Source organism: Chiloscyllium punctatum, chromosome 48, assembly GCF_047496795.1.
Source record: "Chiloscyllium punctatum isolate Juve2018m chromosome 48, sChiPun1.3, whole genome shotgun sequence".
Taxonomy (NCBI): Eukaryota; Metazoa; Chordata; class Chondrichthyes; order Orectolobiformes; family Hemiscylliidae; genus Chiloscyllium; species Chiloscyllium punctatum.
Window position 1 is genome coordinate 61,914,299 of NC_092786.1, and position 19,772 is coordinate 61,934,070.

Genomic DNA, 19,772 nt, shown 5'->3' on the forward strand with positions numbered 1-19,772 from the left:
GGATGTGGACGAGATGCGTTGGAGGGCATCTTTAACCACGTGGGAAGGGAAATTGCGGTCTCTAAAGAAGGAGGCCATCTGGTGTGTCCTATGGTGGAACTGGTCCTCCTGGGAGCAGATACGGCGGAGGCGGAGAAATTGGGAATACGGGATGGCATTTTTGCAAGAGATAGGGTGGGAGATGGCATTTTTGCAAGAGATAGGGTGGGATTATTTATTGTATCCGTTGCTCCCGATGACAGTACAAAATAGAACTTAAGTTAAAGCTCAAAAAATAAGAGAAAAAGCACCATTGGAATTGAAAGTCAGTCTAAACATCCCCATGATTATGGAGAGAAATAGTAACTAATCCTGATGCTTGGCCAACAATTGTATCCTATGAATATGATAAACACACAGACCTGAAAACCTAGGGCTGACCCTTGACCTGACCCATGAGATGGTCACACTGGTGCTACCAGTGTTACTAAAAGGACGGCGAGGGCAAAATGGTAAAATTTACTCTTCTATTCGTCTGAGACTCAGGCTAATTCCCTAGAGTTAGGAGTCCAAATCCCATCTGGTGGAACTTAAATTCAATGAATAAATGTGGAATTGAGTTTTTGAGATGAACTATCACCATTGTCATTCAAAAATATGACATCTGCTTGTGTCTTTACGCAAGGGAAGGAAATCTGCTGACCACATGTGACTCCAGATCCACAGCAATATGGCTGGCTGACTGACTGCACTCTGAAATGGCATAGCATACTACTCAGTCTAAGGACAATTAGGATAGGCAACAAATACTGGCTCTGTCAGCAACTCCAAGTAAATACATTTTCAAAAATTTCCTAGCAGTGATCACACTTCCCCCAACCCCCCCCCCCAGAAACTGAGCAGGGGTTTCAATTGCTTATTGGTGAAGGAACTCTTAGCTGAAGTTCACCTTCATAAATACTGAGTGTAATGGACCTTTTTAAAAAACAAAACTATTAGATATTAGATAGGGTGCAGAGTAACAAAAATCTTAGAGGAAATTGCAGGGCTGAACACCATAACTGCTCTTGGTCAACTCTCACTTTCACAACTCTGGATTTTAAACTAGGCAAATTATGAAGGTCAGTTGATAGTTAGCACTGAGGCCCAGAAACGTGAGTAAGCAGAATGTAAAACGTTCACCTGGTTTAAAAATGACAACATGTTTGATATAGTAAGTTAATGTAAGTACAACATTGCGGATTCTCCTCAATCTTTTGCAAACAACAGTTGATCCCTCTGCCTGATTACATATCTCCCATAAATCTGTTTGAGGTCTGGGCTACAGAACTTCATACAAAAGCTCTTTGTAGTTACTCAGGAATGTTCTTCAAATTAAATGTTTTCAAACATGCTTAACACTTATGCTATGAGCTTTCTTTTCTTGTTTTGTTTGGTGTTCTTTTTGTGACATGGTTGTAACTCAAATAAAAAATAAAATTGTTTCCATAACTGTAGATATTTAAACATGTTCTGCTTAATCCATATACAAATACTGATTATGCAAGTTGAAACATTAAATTTCATTTATAAACAAGGAATAAATATGCATTCAGTTTTATTCAGCTCTAGATCTGGAGGCACAGTGGCTCAGTGGTTAGCACTGCTGCCTTACAGCATCAGGGACTTGGGTTTAATCCCAGCCTCAGGTGACTTGTCTGTGTGGGTTTTCTCTGGGTACTCCAGTTTCCTCCCACAACCCAAAGATGTGCAGGTCAGGTGAATTGGCCATGCTAAATTGCCCATAGTGTTCAGGGATGTGTAGGTTAGGTGCATTAGTCAGGGGTAAGTGTAGAGTGATATGGGGGTGGGTTACTCTTCAGAGGGTCGGTGTGGACTTGTTAGGCCAAACGGCCTGTTTCCACACTGTAGGGATTCTATGATCTTGTGCCGACTTTTACTTTGGAATATTATGTTCTGAAACCATTTGCAAGAAATTTTGGTTAATTCAGAATTCTGAGGCTCACTGAGCAACAAACATCACCATCACTATTGGAAAGAAGTTCTTCTCCAAACTACTCACCATACCAACTATTAAATATATTTCTTCACAGTCAATTGGCTCAAAGTCTTGGAATTCCCTCCCTAACAACATTGCAGGTATTCCGAGACCTCAAAGACTGCAGTGGTTCAGGAAGGCAGTTCACTGCCGCCTTCTCCAGGACACTTAGGAATGGACAATAAATGCTGGCCCAGCCAGTGACACCCACATCCTGCAAAGAAACAATAAAAAATGCTTGACTTTCAGCAGATTACGTTGTGTCAAACCATAAACAATGTGAAGGCCTTCTTTGACTTGCAGTCTGTAGTGGGTTTGCTGATCACAGGTGAGGCACCTTCCACCATTGAGTGAAGCTTGTGCAGGTTGGCTGAACTCCCACTGTCAGCATCTGTACTCAATATGACGGCCAGAAAACAATAAAGGAATACAGGAAGGAATATAGCTGTACGTACAACATCCACACTAGGAATTTATTCGAATATCATTGTAAAAAAGAGGAAAACCCAGTTCTTGAGTGTTTTGTTAATGTTCATGGTCACAACTCAATTGTGAATGCTGGACAATTGGGAAAGGTGCCAGAGGTGTCCAGGGACAGTGTCACCATGGCTTGGGATGAGAACAACTTGTGAAACAGGATTTCAAGGAGAACGTGAAAACTTCCTGAGTGACAATTGGTGGGGAAAATATATAACTTCAATAGAAATGTTAGAAACAATAAACATAGTAAAGCTGTTATTGAATGCAAAGCTGGACAAATGAAAACTTAACTTGCAACAAAGTAATTATGGATTGTCGTAAAACCTTAAACACAGAAATGGAGTGATCAGTTGCAATTTTATTAGTTTGCACGGAAGTTCTGACAGAGTACATACCTCAATATGAAACAATCTCTCTAATTAGTTGCTCATATAGCCCTCACCCACCCACAGCTCATACACTGAATCCTAAACCAAAAATCTACCAGTGTGCTGAATCTAACTGTATTCATTGAATCTCTCAGCAAACAATCCAGATACAATTGATGTTAACAAAGGAGAAAAACCTTCAAGGAAAAACATTTCAACAGATTGCTAAAACATTTTTTTAAATTTTAAACACACTCAGCTTGCACAGCAGTTCCTGAAATACCACACTGATATCCTGAGAAATTGCAAATAAGTTCACCCACAAAATTGCAACTTGCAGCCCACACAAAAACAGCAGATTTGCCCAATCTTCCAAGTCCAGTTCCTTCAAGAACTGTAGCCTCACATCAGCTTAGAAAGTGAGGGAAGAGTTCCGGTCAGAGTCATCTGTCAATAACAGTAATTTCAGGGGTCACACTATTTAAGAAAATATATAGCCTGTAGCAATGCATTTCTCGTGTCATGTGACAGGACTTTACTAATGCTCAAATAATCTGAAAACTCAATTTCATGTCACAGGACAAGAAGGCAGGTTAGAACAAAATTATATTAAAAGGTTAGTTAGGAGATGCAATTATATCTTATTGTAAACCTCCAGGCTTCAGAAACAGAATTCAAATTTTACAATCTGTATTTTGAATTAATCACAATACAGATATAAACAACATTTATTTATTTGTCATAATTTCCAAGCCAGTAGAAGAAGAACAAGACAATATAGGCAGTGAGCTTCCTGTTGTGTGCTCCTGGTGAAGCCTTGTGACAATGATTGGGCTAAGAGAGCTTTGCTGGCTTCGCAATGAGTTGTCTTTCCCGCTCAAGTTCCTTTTCTCTCCGTTGTTCCTGCTCAAACTCATCTTTCCGTCTCTGTTGCTGAAGCTTTAAAGCTCGTCTCTACAAAAGATCAGAAAGACCAAAGAATATTTTAAAAGGTTTCACAATGAAGTTACAAAAGAGGGAAAAACCATAAAACAGAGGAGATGAGATTGAGTTGACTGATTTCAAAAGAAGTGATAAACATCAGGCTATACATTTCCTACAGGGTTTCAGCAGAACCTCAGGCATAAACAAAAGTTTCTGGACAGGGGCAGACTTGAGCTTTGAGGTATTTAGGTCCAATTTTTAAAAGAAATAAACAATGTGAAGTCACTGGGTAATAAGATAAGCACAAAACTCCCTCAGCATTGACTCTCTGACAGTGCCCACTCCCTCAGCACTGACCGTCCAACAGTGCCCACTCCCTCAGCACTGACCCTCTGACAGTGCCCACTCCCTCAGTTGTAAAATATGTTGTAACCATTGTCTGGGAGTCACAGCAGATACATCACTCTGTCCTTTGGCTCCTTGAATAAAAGAGATCATTAGTATAGATGCTCAAAGTGTCTTCAGAGTTACTCTTCTCACCACACAACAGCTCATTCACTACTGGCCCTCCTACAGTGCAAGACTCCCACAAAACTGTTATTACGATAGTGCTGTATTCCCTCAGCACTGACCCTCAAGCAGCATGTCACTCACTCAGCACTGTCCCTCCAACAGTGGGACTCTTCTTTAGCACTGATCCTCCAACAGTGCAGCACTCCCTCAGCGCTGACCCTCAAACAGCATGTCATTCCCTCAGTGCTGACTGTCCGATAGTACAATGGTCCCTCAGAGCTGACTACGACAGTGTAGCATTCCCTTAAACAATAACCCTTTGACTGTGCTGCACTCCCTCAGTAACACACTGAATTTCCCACTCTGTTTAAGTAAATTGCTGAAAAATCTAAACTAACATTTAGTTTCTATCACTCCCTGAGCTTCTCCTTCACATCTTTGCTTTACATTTCCTCCTCTGTGAAAGTCTTCAATCAGTCACTCAAATTCATTTTCGAGAATCCCTGCAGTGTAGAAGTAGGCCATTTGGCCCAATGAGTCCACACCAACCCTCCAAAGAGCATCTCACCCAGACCTACCCCGACCTTATCCCTTAGCCCTGTATTTCCTATGGATAACCTACCTAGCCTGCACATTCCTGGACATACGGGCAATTTCCCATGGCCAATCCACCTTAACCTGCACATCTTCAGACTGTGGGAAGAAACCGGCACAACTGGAGGAAATTCATGCAGACATAGAGAGAATGTGAAAATTCCACAAATTTCACAAAAATGCCTCACAAAAAAACAAGAGCCAGTAACATTAATGCCCTTTTAGTGAAAAACTGAGGCCCAAAAAGTCTCAAAATCTTTGATAAGTTACAGCCCAAGAACTCCTAAATAAGTAAACTGAGTGCTCAGTCCCAAGTGACCAGAAGCTCCAATATAAGATAATGCAATCTACTTCGACCAAATGAACAGCTCGGAAAAGAAATCTGTACTTTAAGATGGAAAGCCACAGCACTAGCATGTTTGATCCAAATTTCGCAGGCCCATATATCTGCCCCATCATTGCGGTGTAGCATGTGAACTGAAAGCCTCGCTCCCTTCATGTTGGTAAGATGCCCAAAATCAGATGGATGAGTAAACTCATGATCAAGATGATCAAAGACCATTCAGGATGTCCATAAGCAGTAATCCCAAAGTAAAGGTGCCTTGCAGTCAGCCCAAGAGTATCACACACACAAACACAGATTGAAATTGCCAGGCATTTAAAGGAGGTCACAAATGGTCAACAGCAAACAGCACAATGCTGGCAGAAAAGTTTCATGAAGAAATTGGCATCACTTGGGAAAAAACAGAAGCCCGCAGGTGAAGATTCAAGAACCTGAGAAAAGGGGAGGTGATAGTCTAGTGGTATTAGCATAGACCATTAATCCAGAGATTTAGGTAATCTTCTGGGTACCTGGCTTTGAATCCTGCACTGACAGTTGTGGAATTTGATTTCAATAATAAATTGGAAATCAGAGTGTAATGATGACCATAAAGCCATTGCCAATATTCTGGAAAAACCCATCTGGTTCACTAATGACCTTCAGGGAAGGAAATCTGCCATCATAATCTGGTCTGGCCTACACGTGACTCCAGACCCACAGCAATGTGGATGACTCAACTGTCCTTTGGACACACAGGGATGGGCAATAAACGCTAGCCTAGCCAGTAACGTCACATCCCATGAGTACATTTTAAAAAAGATTTGACCCAGGTTGAGCCATTTCTCAAAATCTACTTTCAATGCTTGTTGTGACAGATGTCATTTAATGAGCAGAAAACTAAGAGTTACTTAGTGAGTTGGAAATGACTCCCTGGAGTGTCTGAGTTACTACCCCCAGGGAGTGGGAGTGTTAGCACTCACCTTTAGTTTGGTTGTCTTTTCATGCAGTGTTATCATTTCCTTTCGAATGTTAACAAGCTTATTGTAATAACATTTTGCTTCTGTGAACTAAAGAGAAAGAAATAACAAAACTTTTATTAAGTTAATCATATTCAGAAAAGTTTCCAAAAATATTTTGAATATAAGAACAGAAGATGGAGTACAATGCATAATGGTCAATTCCTGCCCAGATTCCAATCACAGAAACAAGAACAAGGAAGAGCAGAATCTCTCACAATCAAACTGTAAACAGCTGCTGCAACTCAGACAATCTAATCCTAGTCCTAGTTTTAATAACTTTGTTTTGGGATCCAAATAGAAACAGAAAATGGACAACATAGGGGACACAAACTGGGGTTGGGAGTACACCTCATCAGACTTTTCAAATGATCAAAAATGGGCCTGTCAAATTACACAATGATCAGAAACAAATCTTCCAAAAAATACTCCAAATGAGGGCATGAATGAATATACCAAGTAGATTTTGCAGTTGGATACATCCCGCCCACTCACTCACGTCCTTCAAACTGGGTCAAAGATTTCAGGATTATTTTTCATGGATAAATGATCAGATTTGTTGAATACACTTTCACATTTTACTTTTGGTGAGATCTGAACTCCTGAATTTGGCTTGCCAGAATAAGATCAGAACTGCTACCATTAATGGAGTCATCATTTCAAAATGGAACTGAACTCACCCTATAAAGACTGCAGCTACAAAAGCAGGTCAGAGGCCAGGAATCCTGTAGTAAGTAACACCTCCTGACTCCCCACACCTGTCCACCATCTACAAGGCACAAGTCAGGAGTGTGATGGAATACTCCCCACTTGCCCTGGACAGGTGCAGCTCCAACAACACTCAAGAAACTCAACACCATCCGGGACAAAGCAGCCTGTTTGATTGGTACCTCATCCATAAGCATCCACTTCCTTCATCACCAATGCTCAGTAGCAGCAGCATGTACCATCTGCAAGGTGCACTGCAGATTTTCACCAAAGATCCTGAGACATCTCTCCTCAGACAGCAGCTTCTGAACCAGCAACCCAGAAGGATAAGGGCAGCAGATACACGACAACAGCATCACCTACAAATCTGCCCTATGCCACTCACTATCCTGACTTGGAAATATATTGCTGTTTCTTTAATGTCACTGGGTCAAAACCCTGAACTCCCTTCCTAATTGAATTATGGGCTATCACAACTCCCTGGGATAATGGTTGGAAATCAAGTCCCACTATACCTGGAACTGTCATAAATGCAAAAATGTCATTAAGTCACTGTCTGCCAAATCTTACCTAACCAGAATTAGACAGTTACAGGAATATGCACTTCAGGTTTCTTATTATTAAGACAGCAACTTCATTGTAATCAAAATGTTTTTAACCAACAAAAAAAACATGAATTACTATCATAACTTAAATTCCAAAACACGTAAAGACACACAAAGAAACAAGACAGTGATATTTAGGAGTCAAAAACAAGAGAGGAAATAAATGTGGGAGAAACAGTTAAATAGAACCTCTCCAGGCCACTGCAGTTGGTTGAATTGTTTTTTCGTTTCCTACCAGTCCTTTGCTATGAGACAAGGTGGTTAGTGTCGCTGTAAGTTATTTTTCCACATTTTCCTTCCAAACGGCAATTAGCAGAAAGAGTAGTTTACAGGGAAATGGGCAGAGAAAAAATACTGGGAGATTGTGTGTGACTGCTCCTCACAGGTGAAGGGAAGGAGGGAGGAAGGGAGAGAGATACAGAGCGACTGGATGTAGATTTGCTCGCTGACCTGGAAGGTTCATTATCAGATGCTTCGTCACCATATAAGGTAACATCTTCAGTGAGCCTCCAGACGTAGTATTGCTGATGATTTCTGCTTTCTATTTATATGTTGGCGTTTCTTTGGGTTGGTGGTGTCATTTCCTGTTCTTTTTCTCAGGGGGTGGTAAATTGGGTCCAAGTCAATGTGTTTGTTGATAGAGTTCAGGTTGGAATGCCAAGCTTCTAGGAATTCTCATGCTTGTCTCTGTTTGGCTTGTCCTAGGATGGATGTGTCCCAGTCGAAGTGGTGTCTTTCCTCATCTGTATGTAAGGATATTAGTGGGAGAGGTTCATGTTGTTTTGTGGCTAGTTGGTGTTCATGTATCCTAGTGGCTAGTTTTCTGACTGTTTGTCCAATGTAGTGTTTGTTACAGTCCTTGCATGGTATTTTGTAAATGACATTAGTTTTGCTTGTTGGCTGTATAGGGTCTTTCAAGTTCATTAGTTGCTGTTTTAGTGTGTTGGTGGGTTTGTGGGCTACCATGATGTCAAGGGGTCTGAGTAGTCTGGCAGTCATTTCCGAGCTGTCTTTGATATATGGGAGAGTGGCTAGGGTTTCTGGACGTATTTTGTCTTGTTTGGATTTGTTGCTGAGAAATCGGCGGACTGTGTTCATTGGGTACTTGTTCTTTTTGAATACACTGGATTGGAGCTTTTCCTCTGCTCTGCGTAGTTCCTCTGAGCTGCAGTATGTGGTGGCTCATTGAAATAATGTTCTGATGCAGCTTCGTTTGTGGGTGTTGGGATGATTGCTTCTGTAGTTCAATATTTGGTCCGTATGTGTTGTTTTCCTGTAGATGCTGGTTTGAAGTTCCCCATTGGCTGTTCGCTCTACTGTGACATCTAGGAATGGCAGTTTGTTGTTGTTTTCCTCCTCTTTAGTGAATTTTATGCCAGTAAGGGTATTATTGATGGTCTTGAAGGTTTCTTCTAATTTGTTTCATTTAGTGATGACAAAGATGTCATCCACCTTGCAGACCCAAAGTCTGGGTTGGATGGTTGGCAGAGCTATTCGTTCGAGTCTCTGCATTACTGTCTCTCTAAGAACCGCAGAGACACCAAGACACCAAACACCACCAACTTCTTCAACTAGGACAGCATCATCAAGCTAGTGGACCTATGCCTTACCACACACTTCATCTTCAACTACAAAACCGACAGACAAACCAACGGAACACCCATGGGATCTCTGATATCAGGGTTCTTAGCAGAGACAGTAATGCAGAGACTTGAATAAACAGCTCTGTCAATCATCCAACCCAAACTTTGGGTCCGTTACGTGGGATGACACCTTTGTCATCGCTAAACAAATTAGAAGAAACCTTCAAGACCATCAATAATACCCTTACTGGCATAAATTTACTAAAAGAGGAGGAATACAACAACAAACTACCATTCCTAGATGTCACAGTAGAGCAAACAGCCAATGGGGAACTTCAAACCAGAATCTACAGGAAAACAACACATACAGACCAAATATTGAACTACAGAAGCAATCATCCAACAACCACAAATGAAGCTGCATCAGAACATTATTTCAACGAGCCAACACACACTGCAGCACAGAGGAACTATGCAGAGCAGAGGAAAATCACCTATACAGTGTATTCAAAAGAACAAGTACCCAATGAAGACAGTCCACAGATTTCTCAGCAACAAACCCAAACAAGCAGACAAATCACATCCAGAAACTCTAGCCACTCAGCCCTACATCAATGACATCTCTGAAATGACTGCCAGACTACTCAGACCCCTTGGCATCATGGTAGCCCACAAACCCACTAAAACAGCAGCTAATGAACTTGAAAGACCTTACACAGCCAATAAGCAAATCTAATGTCATTTACAAAATACCTGCAAGAACTGTAACAAACACTACATTGGACAAACAGGCAGAAAACTAGCCACTAGGATACATGAACACCAACTAGCCACAAAATGACATGACCCTCTCTCACTAATATCCTTACATTCAGATGAGGAAGGACACCACTTCGACTGGGACAACACAGCCAACCTAGGACAGGCCAAACAGAGACACGCATGAGAATTCCTAGAAGCATGGCACTCCAACCAGAACTCTATCAACAAACACATCGAGTTAGACCCCATCTACCACCCCCTGAAAAAAAGAACAGAAAATAACATCACTACAGGAAATGACACCACCAACCCAATGAAACGCAAACATATAAACAGAAAGCAGGAATCATTAGCAATGCTTCGTCTGGAGGCTCATTGAAGATGTTACCTAGTATGGTGACGAAGCGTCTGAAAATGAACCTTCCAGCTCAGCGAGCAAACCTACATCCTGAACCTCAAACTGAGCTACAAATCTTCTCAAAACCTCACCGATGCAGAGAGAGAGACACACACAGAAAGAAACACACAGAGACACACAGAGTGAGAGAGAGAGAGAGAGAGAGAGAGAGAGAAAGAGAGAGACTAGAGAGACAAAGACCAGAGAGAGAGATAGAGAGAGTGAGAGACAGACAGAGACAGAGACACACACACACAGACGTATAGAGAAAGGGACACACACAGACAGAGACAGAGAACCAATCAAGTAGTTGTTACTACATCGAGCCCTCCTGAGCCCTCAATTGGTCAATTAAGCTAAGGCATCCAGCCTCCGTCCCAACTGCTTGAAAAAGCTTATGGTGTAAATACAATTCACAATGTATTCAGTGACTCGTTTTTAAAATGACAATAACTTATTTCACCATTTTCTCTGTTTAAAGCGATATCTTTCAATTACCATTTTAGTTTGCTATCCAAAAATAATAAGTGGTCTTTACATAACATCCCCACATCGCATTTACAACAATTCAAGAGAGTACCTCACTACTGCCTCCTCCAGGGCAATTAGGGGTGGGAATCAAATGCTGGACCTGTTAGTATTGCTCACAACTTGTGAATAAAGGAAAGATAATGTCACATAAATGAATATCTGAAAATTTTGAATTTTATTAGTTAAAACAATCAAATTCAAATTATATTTAAAAACTGCAAAATGTCATGTCACAGCAAGAAAAACATTCCATCAGACTAACCCCTCCTCTAAATCAGACATGTACAAGGAATTCTGTTTGCACAAGCTGATTCCTTTGTCAGTCCAAGGCAGTTGCACCCAGTGAGAGTCTGACAACATTAATGAACTTTTCACATTCTGCAATCTAATTGCAAGGAAGGAGATGAGTTGTTAGATAAATCTTTCAAATAGCCAAGGCAAGCGCAAGACACTGTGGCATTTTCCTGTACTGTGTGATTCTATAAATGTGGAACCATCTTTATTCCTCTATATAGTTACTGCAACCTATGCATAATATACAGGCTCTTTAAGATGGTACTTACAAGCATGTTGATATCCAGCACTAAGTGACACTCCCGGAACTTAGCAATCTCTTGCTCCAGTGTATCTAATAAGATCACTTGATTCTGTCTAAAATAGTTGAAATAAAAACTCTTTTAAAAAGTAATAAAGTCTATTACTATTATCAGTTCTATTTTAGACTCTGCTGGTTCCACAGATAACTATGCTGACTCCCACAGTTTATCAGATGGTGTCAGTGGTTTGTTTGTTGACTGGCAGGTGCTGACATTCTGCTACACAATGTGTACAGTCATGAGAAACCATTTGGGCATATCCCAGCATTTACTGGACATAATATCCATTAATACTGTTTTGGATACTAAACAGGTTAGATGCAGGAAGTATGATCCTGACAGTGAAGGGTCATAGTTTAAGGATAAGGAGTCAATCTCTTATGTCTGAAATGAGGAGAAACTTTTTCACCCAAAGAGTGGTGAGCCTGTGGAATACACTGCCGGAGAAAGTAGTTGAGGCTAAAGCATTGTGTTTTCAAGGAAGTGGACATTGCTCTTGGGGCTAAAGAGATCAAGGGATATGATGGATGGTAGGATTGGGGTCCTGAGCTTGATGATCAGCCCGACTCAAAGTGAATAGTGGAGCAGGCTTGAGGGATTAAGTGGCCTAGTCCTGCTCCTATTTTCAACGTTTCTATATCAATTCTCCTACAGATTCTCTCACTCAACACCCCCGACAGTGACCCTCCCGTCCCTCTCCCCTCTCAACTAGACACTCCCAATTCTGTGCTTTAACTTCTTTGCAAGTAGTTCAGAGCAAGTGTATCAGACTATACTTGGAATGGGCTGGTTGTTTTCTGCAAATAAGTTTGACAGGGCAGGCTTCTATTACTACAATATAGAAGAATGGGAATTGACTTCATTCAGACAGATAAAAGGCTAACAGGTCTTAACTGGGTGGAAATGGAGGGGGATGTTTTCTCTTATGGGAGAATCTTGAGCCAGGTGTCACTGTTTAAAAATTATGCATCATTCATTTAAATGGCATAAGGTAATTTCCTTTCTCTTCGAGGGTCATCAAGTTTGAATTCTTTCATTGAAAAGGGATGGGAGCAGAACTTTGAATTTTTTTTAAGCAGATATTGATAGGTTCCTGTTAAAGAAGGAGATGAGGGATTCAGCTAGATAGAGCTGTAGTTTTGAGGTTAGTCGTGGTCTTATTAAATGATAGAACAGGCTCAAGGAACTGAATGGCCTGCACCTATTCCTAATTCATGTTCATTTGTATGATCTGCCATCTTTTCAAAGACATGTCTGTCTGTGCCTCCTTTGATGTGCTAATTAACTACACCTAACCTACCTGAGAGAGACATCCATCCCCACCCTGTACATATGTATACCTACATACAGGCAGTGTGCCTTGGTGCTCTTCCTTACTCACTCACTCACTACACTGAATATTCCCACTGTTAGGAAATTCTTAGCTATACTTGCAAAGATAATTTGGGAACATTACCTGACAGAAAAGCTTGTAGTAGTGGAAGGAGATTCCTTGAGGAAAACATTTTGTGATAGATTCAGAGGTGAGGAGGGAGCTGTTTAATGGAGTTTTGTGCGAGGAAGTCTATTTGGAGATGCTTTATAATTTTGTGGGAATACTGTGCTGTGCAGAACTAACTGTCAAGTCATTGGAAGGGGTAAGACAATGTTTGTCTGTGTCTGACCAGCCTTATGGATTCATCATTCTCAATGGGATGAGCATTTCACACAGAAAAACTCCTGGATTAACAATTCCAAAAGATATACTTGCTAATTTAAATAATAACCTATTTAAACGAAATGAGATTTGATGAGTGGTGTCAGGTAACTGGGGATGAGAGCACCCATAGTTATAATCATATCAAACTTTATGTATCCACATCAACTGTGTACCTTTGTGTTAATATTTCCTCATGTGACTGCATTTTAGTTTATTACTAATCTCATGTAAAGTAATACTTACTTAGAATACAAGAGGAAACAATCAATAATTAACAACCAAAGGTAAATACACTCAGAAACATACGTCAATTCCTGGAGGGCAATTTTTGATTGCTGTAGATCAGGAAGATAGTGAGAGATCAGTCCTCCTGCCAGTTTTTCCACAGTTGCCTGATTCACAAAGATTAACTCTGAGTTCTCAAAATCCATTCTGGATTTATTGGAACCTAAAACAAAGGAACAAACAGAGTGAATGATCGTTAAAGTTATAAGGCCATCATCCAAGATTACAATATTGCATTACAGAAACTTGCATATTTTCTGTCTTAGGGTTACGAAGTCCTTCAAATTTCTAAAATAAAGTTTAGGTTCATTGTCATGTGCATAAAAGTGAGCCATAGAACATGTGACTTTTGTATTTTTAAAACCTTCAATCAGTTCCATGCAGTTACACGTATGACAAAGTCATGCTCTCTCTACTTTGACTCAATATGTCCTTCAATGAGACTAAAATACTAGAGCCTTAATTCACCTAGGAATTCAAAGAGAAGAAATACTTTGTTTTATTATCTGGGCTAGATTTGGATTCAGATCTCAAAATGAAGAGCAGCGATGATACAGGTGCCTTACTGTTTCTCTAAAATTGACCCCTCTTTGCTGTTAATGTTTTGATGCCTTTGTTATCTTTAGGTTACTATGCACTGTGACAAGATTAGAATGGTGAAGGAAAAGCACAGCAGGTCAGGCAGCATCCGAGGAGCAGGAAAATCGACATTTCAGGGAGGAGCCCTCCTTCAGGAATGGCTTCACTCCTGATGAAGGGCTCCTGCCCGAAATGTTAATTTTCCTGCTCTTCAGATGCTGCGTGACCTGCTGTGCTTTTCCTTCACCACTCTAATCTTGACTCTGATCTCCAGCATCTGCAGTCCTTACTTTCACCTACGCACTGGGACAGTCTGTTGGCAAAACATCAGTCAATTTTACGGATTTAACTTTAAGGTCTGGCTCACATAACAAATTCCTTCAATGAGTGAGAGATATGGATAGAAAGACATAAAAAAAAGGAGACAGAAAGTAAGGGGCAAAAAACAAGAAAGAAGGTGACTAAACCTGAAGGGGAACAGAGGGACGCGAGAGAGAGAGAGGGGTAAAGAGACACAGTGACAAATTTAGAGAGAGAGATAAAGAGGCAACACACATTCATTTCATTAATATTGCACTACAAAAAATAGCACAGGTTTCTATGTTTTACCGGTCACCAAAATTGCAATGACAAGAGTAGGGAGTAACAGCCATCACAAGGATGATGGTTGTAGAAAGGCTGGAATGTAACCAATTTTGGGACGGAAATTTGACAGGTCACACCCTGTTTCACAGGCTTCAATTAATTAATACTGGGTGCTATTAAAGACACTGAATATCTAAATGTTAAAATAAGAATCGCTGTCCCATTGTTGGGGAAAAGTTAACATTATTTGCCTGGAAGCCATTTTCCTGATTTGGCTGAGAGTTCCACTTTGTGTCCCCAGCCAGAACTTTGCTGGCTATGCATTCCTTACTATGAGGTAACATGAAAGGTTGTCCTTATCTTCCTTCCCAAGATCGTGTCTCTCCCTTTGCTGAATGATCAGTGCAGGCTGTAGAACCAGTCAAGTTGACACATACTTTCCAATTAGTCCCCCTTTCTTCTCTAGTTATTGCCTCTTCACGGTCATTCAGCCAATTAGGGATATCTCTGCTCAGTATGAGCAATCCGTGTAACTAAAGCAGGTGGTGATACCATTTGATCTGTCCACTCGTAGAATGCATAATCGTGCTTTAGTTTTGAAATAATGTCTAACCTCTAATTTAGTACCAACTTGTAAGCATGCCAACCTGTGTAATTAACGATCAGCTCCTAGCTGCTTTCTCTATATAATCCTGTAGTATCCTGATGTACTTTGGAATAACACCGAGCCACAGTTAGGACGGTGAATTCCCCATGATATATCGTGTAATAAACTAATCAGTTTGCAAGGTCTGAGTGTCGAGAGCTTTATTCAACAATTGGAGAAGTCGGTTCGGCCTCTATTTAAGAGGTTAGCCGGACCTGCAGTTTCATTTACTGGGGGGTTTGTCTTCTCAGAGACAGTGTTTTAAATTTGTGTTCAGTTGGCTGTTAGAGTGTGAAGAGACACTCAAAATTACTTTTATTGGACACATGCGTGATCCTGACCTGAGCCTTGCAGGTTGATCCCCTGAGGGAAAGATGGAATAAGGGAAAGATCACATTAAATTTATTTTTGGTATTAACCTGACTTGAGCTTGCAGGCTGATCCCCCAGGACGAGATGGAAGATTGTCTGTGGCCCAGAACACTGCTTCTGTAAGGACCTTGAGGAGAGGTTGCGGCGCTGCTATTAGTAATGTTAAGTCATTTGCCTTTGTGTATTTTGGTTGTTTTGTTTCTTTGTTTGTAGGTACTTGTTTACAATTCCGGTTTGGGTGATGGGTTTGTGAGTATCTACGGGACTGATTGAAGCACCAGCCCCCAGGACAGGTCAATCCTGTTCCGCTGTGCAGGCCAGACACCATCCTTTTGCCCCCTCGAGGGCTATCGTAAATGTGTTTGATGCAAGAGTAGGGTAGGAGACCTTCTCTTTTCCCCCGGGTCACTGGCTGACACAGTCTGGAAGGAGACTGCTGAGAGCCGAAATGTTATCCCTTTCACCTCCGATCTGTACGGGTGCTCCCATGGCAATTGGCCTTGCGGGGGCTCTTTTCGGTTTGATAAGACTGATTACTGGCATGCGAACATTCAGGGTGGTTACGGGGATCCCTCCTGGGACCCAAGGTACATGCTCGGTTGTCTGGATATGTTTAAGGAAGTTGCTAAAGGCCATCCGCACACCCCCCCACCCCAAAGACTAAAAACCGCTCTCAGCGTTCCAGTGAAGCTGCCGTCCCTTTCCGCTCCTGCGGATACCTGCTATACCGCCCCTCCACCTTATTCCACCCAGTATCCCAAACTTGCCGTCCCTACATCAGACCCATCCCTACATCAGACTCTGACTCTCAGGTTGATGAAATTGCTGCTTTTGTGGCCTCCTGGCTGTACGGTCGGGATGCTGCTCAAGGTGCTGGAGCTGCTGCCCCTGCACACCAACCTGATACCGCACTCGCTTCGCAGGGTCCTAGTGCTCGGCCTACTGAGTTCTGATGCAACTGTCCCTGCTTCCAGTTTGGAGGCTACTGTGTCCTTTTCCACTGATGGTGCCGCTCCTGGGCAGTGTAGCCATTTTGGCATGACTCTCCGCTCCCAGGACACGGCGAAGTTCTCCACCCAGGCTCCCCGTCTCATGATTGGGGACATCCCTTTTGACAAGCCTTGGACTCATGCTGACGTCCGTGCTGTGCTCCAGGAAGCCCCTATCCGATTAAGCGTCCTGCTTCCTTCTATGGTTGGCTCGTTCAGGTCTGCGATATTTACAACTGCCTGCCACAGGATGTTAACACTTTGCTGCGTTTGGCTTACGCGGCTCGCTGGGCATCTGTCAAGGGCTCCCTGGTATTCCCTGCAGGGATGTGGGCCAATGGGGAAGCGCAGACAGACTGGCTTAAAGATAAGGTTCAATCCATTATGTTGGCAGCAGCGCGACAGCAGGCAGATTTCGGTGAGGTCACCCGCTGTCTGCAGAAATCTGACGAATCCTTCCCTGATTTTCTCACTCGCTTTAAGGAGGTTTTGGAGTCCTCTGAGGGCATCCCCCTCGCGACTAATGACAGATTGGCCTCTCAGACCCTTATCCATTGCATGCAGCCCCGACATGCCCATACTTTTAAGTCTTTTAATCTTGATTGGCAAACTAAAACTTGGGATCAACTCCTTACCTCTCTCACTAACATGAATCAGCAAGGCCTTTTCAACAACCAAAAGGTGACAGAGATGTCATTTTCCCGCTTGATGCAGGCAGGGTTTCAGGATCAGGCCAATGGCCCGAGAAAGGGGGCCGGCTGGGGCAGGCATGGACAGAAACAGCCACAGCGGGATAGTAGCCAGGATCAATGCAGGTCGTGTGAGAAGTTTGGTCATTGGGCATGTGACTGCCACGCTTCAACCCCTCAGTGGGTTCCTCAGTGGTAACCCGTTTTCTTAGTACAGTAACAGCTTTCACCGGCCAGCTACTCTTTTGGTGACCCCTTCCCCCCTGCCCCGCAAGCCTAGGGCTGCCACATGCAGGCGGTTATGCAGGCCACTTCCATATGGCTCTCCCACTCCCCGTCCGAGAATCCCATGATGGACATTGAGATGGGGGGCCGTATAGTTTAGGTTCTGGTGGACTTCGGGGCTACACATTCCTCTACGCCTCCCTCAGCGTCTCTTCCTGTCAGCTCTGATACTGTTCGCTCTGTGGGTGTCTCCGGAGTACCCCTTGAGGGGTCCAAGCGTGGTGCCTGACCGGGCTATACTTTCCCCTTCCTGCCCACTCGGCCTTTTGGGGGGGCCAAACACTATGCAAACTTAATGCCTCTACTCACTATTCCCCTCAGGGGATTACGCTGGAGCTTCCTGGCTCCAGTTTGCTCCTGCTGCATGCTGCTATGGTTAATCTGTCATGCCCGCCCACTCCCACTCCCACACTTTATGCTTGGCCGTCCCCCGACAACCCTGTGCGCACCTCTTTTCTCTCCTCTCTCCCATCTTTACTGCATGCTCCGCCATTCCCCACGATTTCCTTCCTTCACTGGATCCTACAGACAAGTCATTTTCTGCGTGACTTCTACTGCGCTGCGATGTACTTCACCTACCCTGGTCCATCTTACCCCACCCTTGCAGGACCCTGCCTCGCTCTGCCCTCTGCCCTGCACTTGACTGGGCTTTATTATATTGGGCAGCAAGGCTTGGCAGTGGAGGTCATACTTGTTGCCGACCAGCAGCCACTGTTCCGCTCTGACACAGTCTCCTTCCCCTGCATCCCGGTTGCGGTTAAAGTCACATCACGCCCACAGGACTTGGGGTCCATGTTGCTCCAGCTCTGGGAGTTGCCGTGGGAATTTCAGCCCCTAGACCCGTCCGAACCTGATTCCCTGAGGTCGCTGGGTTAGGACCGGAGGAGTTGTGTATTCATTGCCGTCCCTTCTCGGTTCCTACTGTATTTGTCCTGCAGGCAGCACCGCCCACCCCAACCTATGACAGCCCTATGCTGCTTGAGGCTCTCCCTCCGTCATTGTGGGCGCGACATTACAATCATGCGGGCCTAGTGTGATCAGCTCTACCTCACACGGTCACTGTCAAACCAGGGGCCACCTTGCTGTCTATAAGACAGTACAATCTGTCACCGAGGGGATTAAACCGGTTATTCACTCCCTCCTGCACCAGGGCATCCTGGTCCCCACTGTGAGCCTCTGCAACACACCTGTACTCCCCATCCCCAAACCAGGGAAGCCAGGCCGATGGAGGTTTGTGCAGAACCTGAGTGCGATTAACGCTATTGATGTTCCCTGCTCTCCAGCGGTTCTGGATGCTAATACAATCCTTACGAGCCTTCCTGCTACCTTTATCTGTTTTTCAGTTATAGACCTCTGCTCAGCCTTTTTCTCCATTAAATTGTCCCCCCAAAATCAGTACCTTTTTGCCTTTACTTGTGGTGGTCGCCAATATACATGGACACAGCTTCCCCAAGTGTACACGGAGAGCCCCACTGTGTGTGCCTCTGCAGTGCATCAGACCCTGAAGGACCTCTGCCTGCCAGGTCACAGTACCTTGATCCAGTACGCCAATGATTTGCTTGTGGCTTCAGCCTTGCCTGCGGCATGACGGACACTGTAGCACTGCTCCACTGTCTGGCTCAGGATGGACATAAAGTCTCACTGGGGAAAATGCAGCTATGCCTGAAGAAAGTGCAGTGCCTGGGACACGAGCTTATGCACGGTCTCAGAGGTTTATCTCTGGATCGCGTTGCAACCATTGTCAAACTTTCTCCTCCTGCTTCGCGTACTAAACTGCTGTCTTTCCTCGGCATGGTGAACTATTGCAGACACTGGATCCCAGACTATCGTATTGTTGATGTGCCTCTCCCGTGAGGCTTCCCCACCAAAGCAGCCGACCCGGGTGACATGGATGCCTGAGATGTCACGGGCCTTTGACACACTTAAACAATGCCTGGCCTCGGCTCCTGCTCTGGGCATACCTAACTATATGCTGCCATTTCAGCTTTATGTACATGAAAAAGAGGGATATGCGTCCGGCATTTTGACACAGATGTGTGGGGATCTCCGGAGCCCCGTAGACCACCTTTTGTAAGGGGAATGCTGGCCTGTTTGCGTGCTGTGGCAGCTGCCACTGTAATGGTAGAAAAGTCCACCCCTATTGTGATGGATTATCCGTGCACTGTTCTTGTGCCTCATTCAGTCTCCCTGCTGCTAAATTCACCAGCAACCCAACATTTTACAGCATC

The 19,772-nt window shown here is 43.4% G+C and overlaps 1 protein-coding gene across 6 annotated transcripts in view; it reads right to left on the reverse strand.

The window, feature by feature from the left end:
* Nucleotides 1-2,835: 2,835 nt before the first annotated feature.
* The window catches only part of bloc1s6 (biogenesis of lysosomal organelles complex-1, subunit 6, pallidin), a 31,281-nt gene continuing 14,344 nt past the window's right edge, over nucleotides 2,836-19,772 (reverse strand). For all 6 annotated transcript variants that reach the window (XM_072565456.1, XM_072565457.1, XM_072565455.1 and 3 more), the window contains exons 3-6: nucleotides 13,422-13,563; nucleotides 11,384-11,471; nucleotides 6,199-6,285; nucleotides 2,836-3,819 (exon numbers count right to left, since the gene is read on the reverse strand). In XM_072565456.1, the coding sequence (XP_072421557.1) occupies nucleotides 3,700-3,819; nucleotides 6,199-6,285; nucleotides 11,384-11,471; nucleotides 13,422-13,563 (437 nt within the window). In that variant the 3' untranslated portion in view covers nucleotides 2,836-3,699. The remainder of the gene's footprint in view (nucleotides 3,820-6,198; nucleotides 6,286-11,383; nucleotides 11,472-13,421; nucleotides 13,564-19,772) is intronic.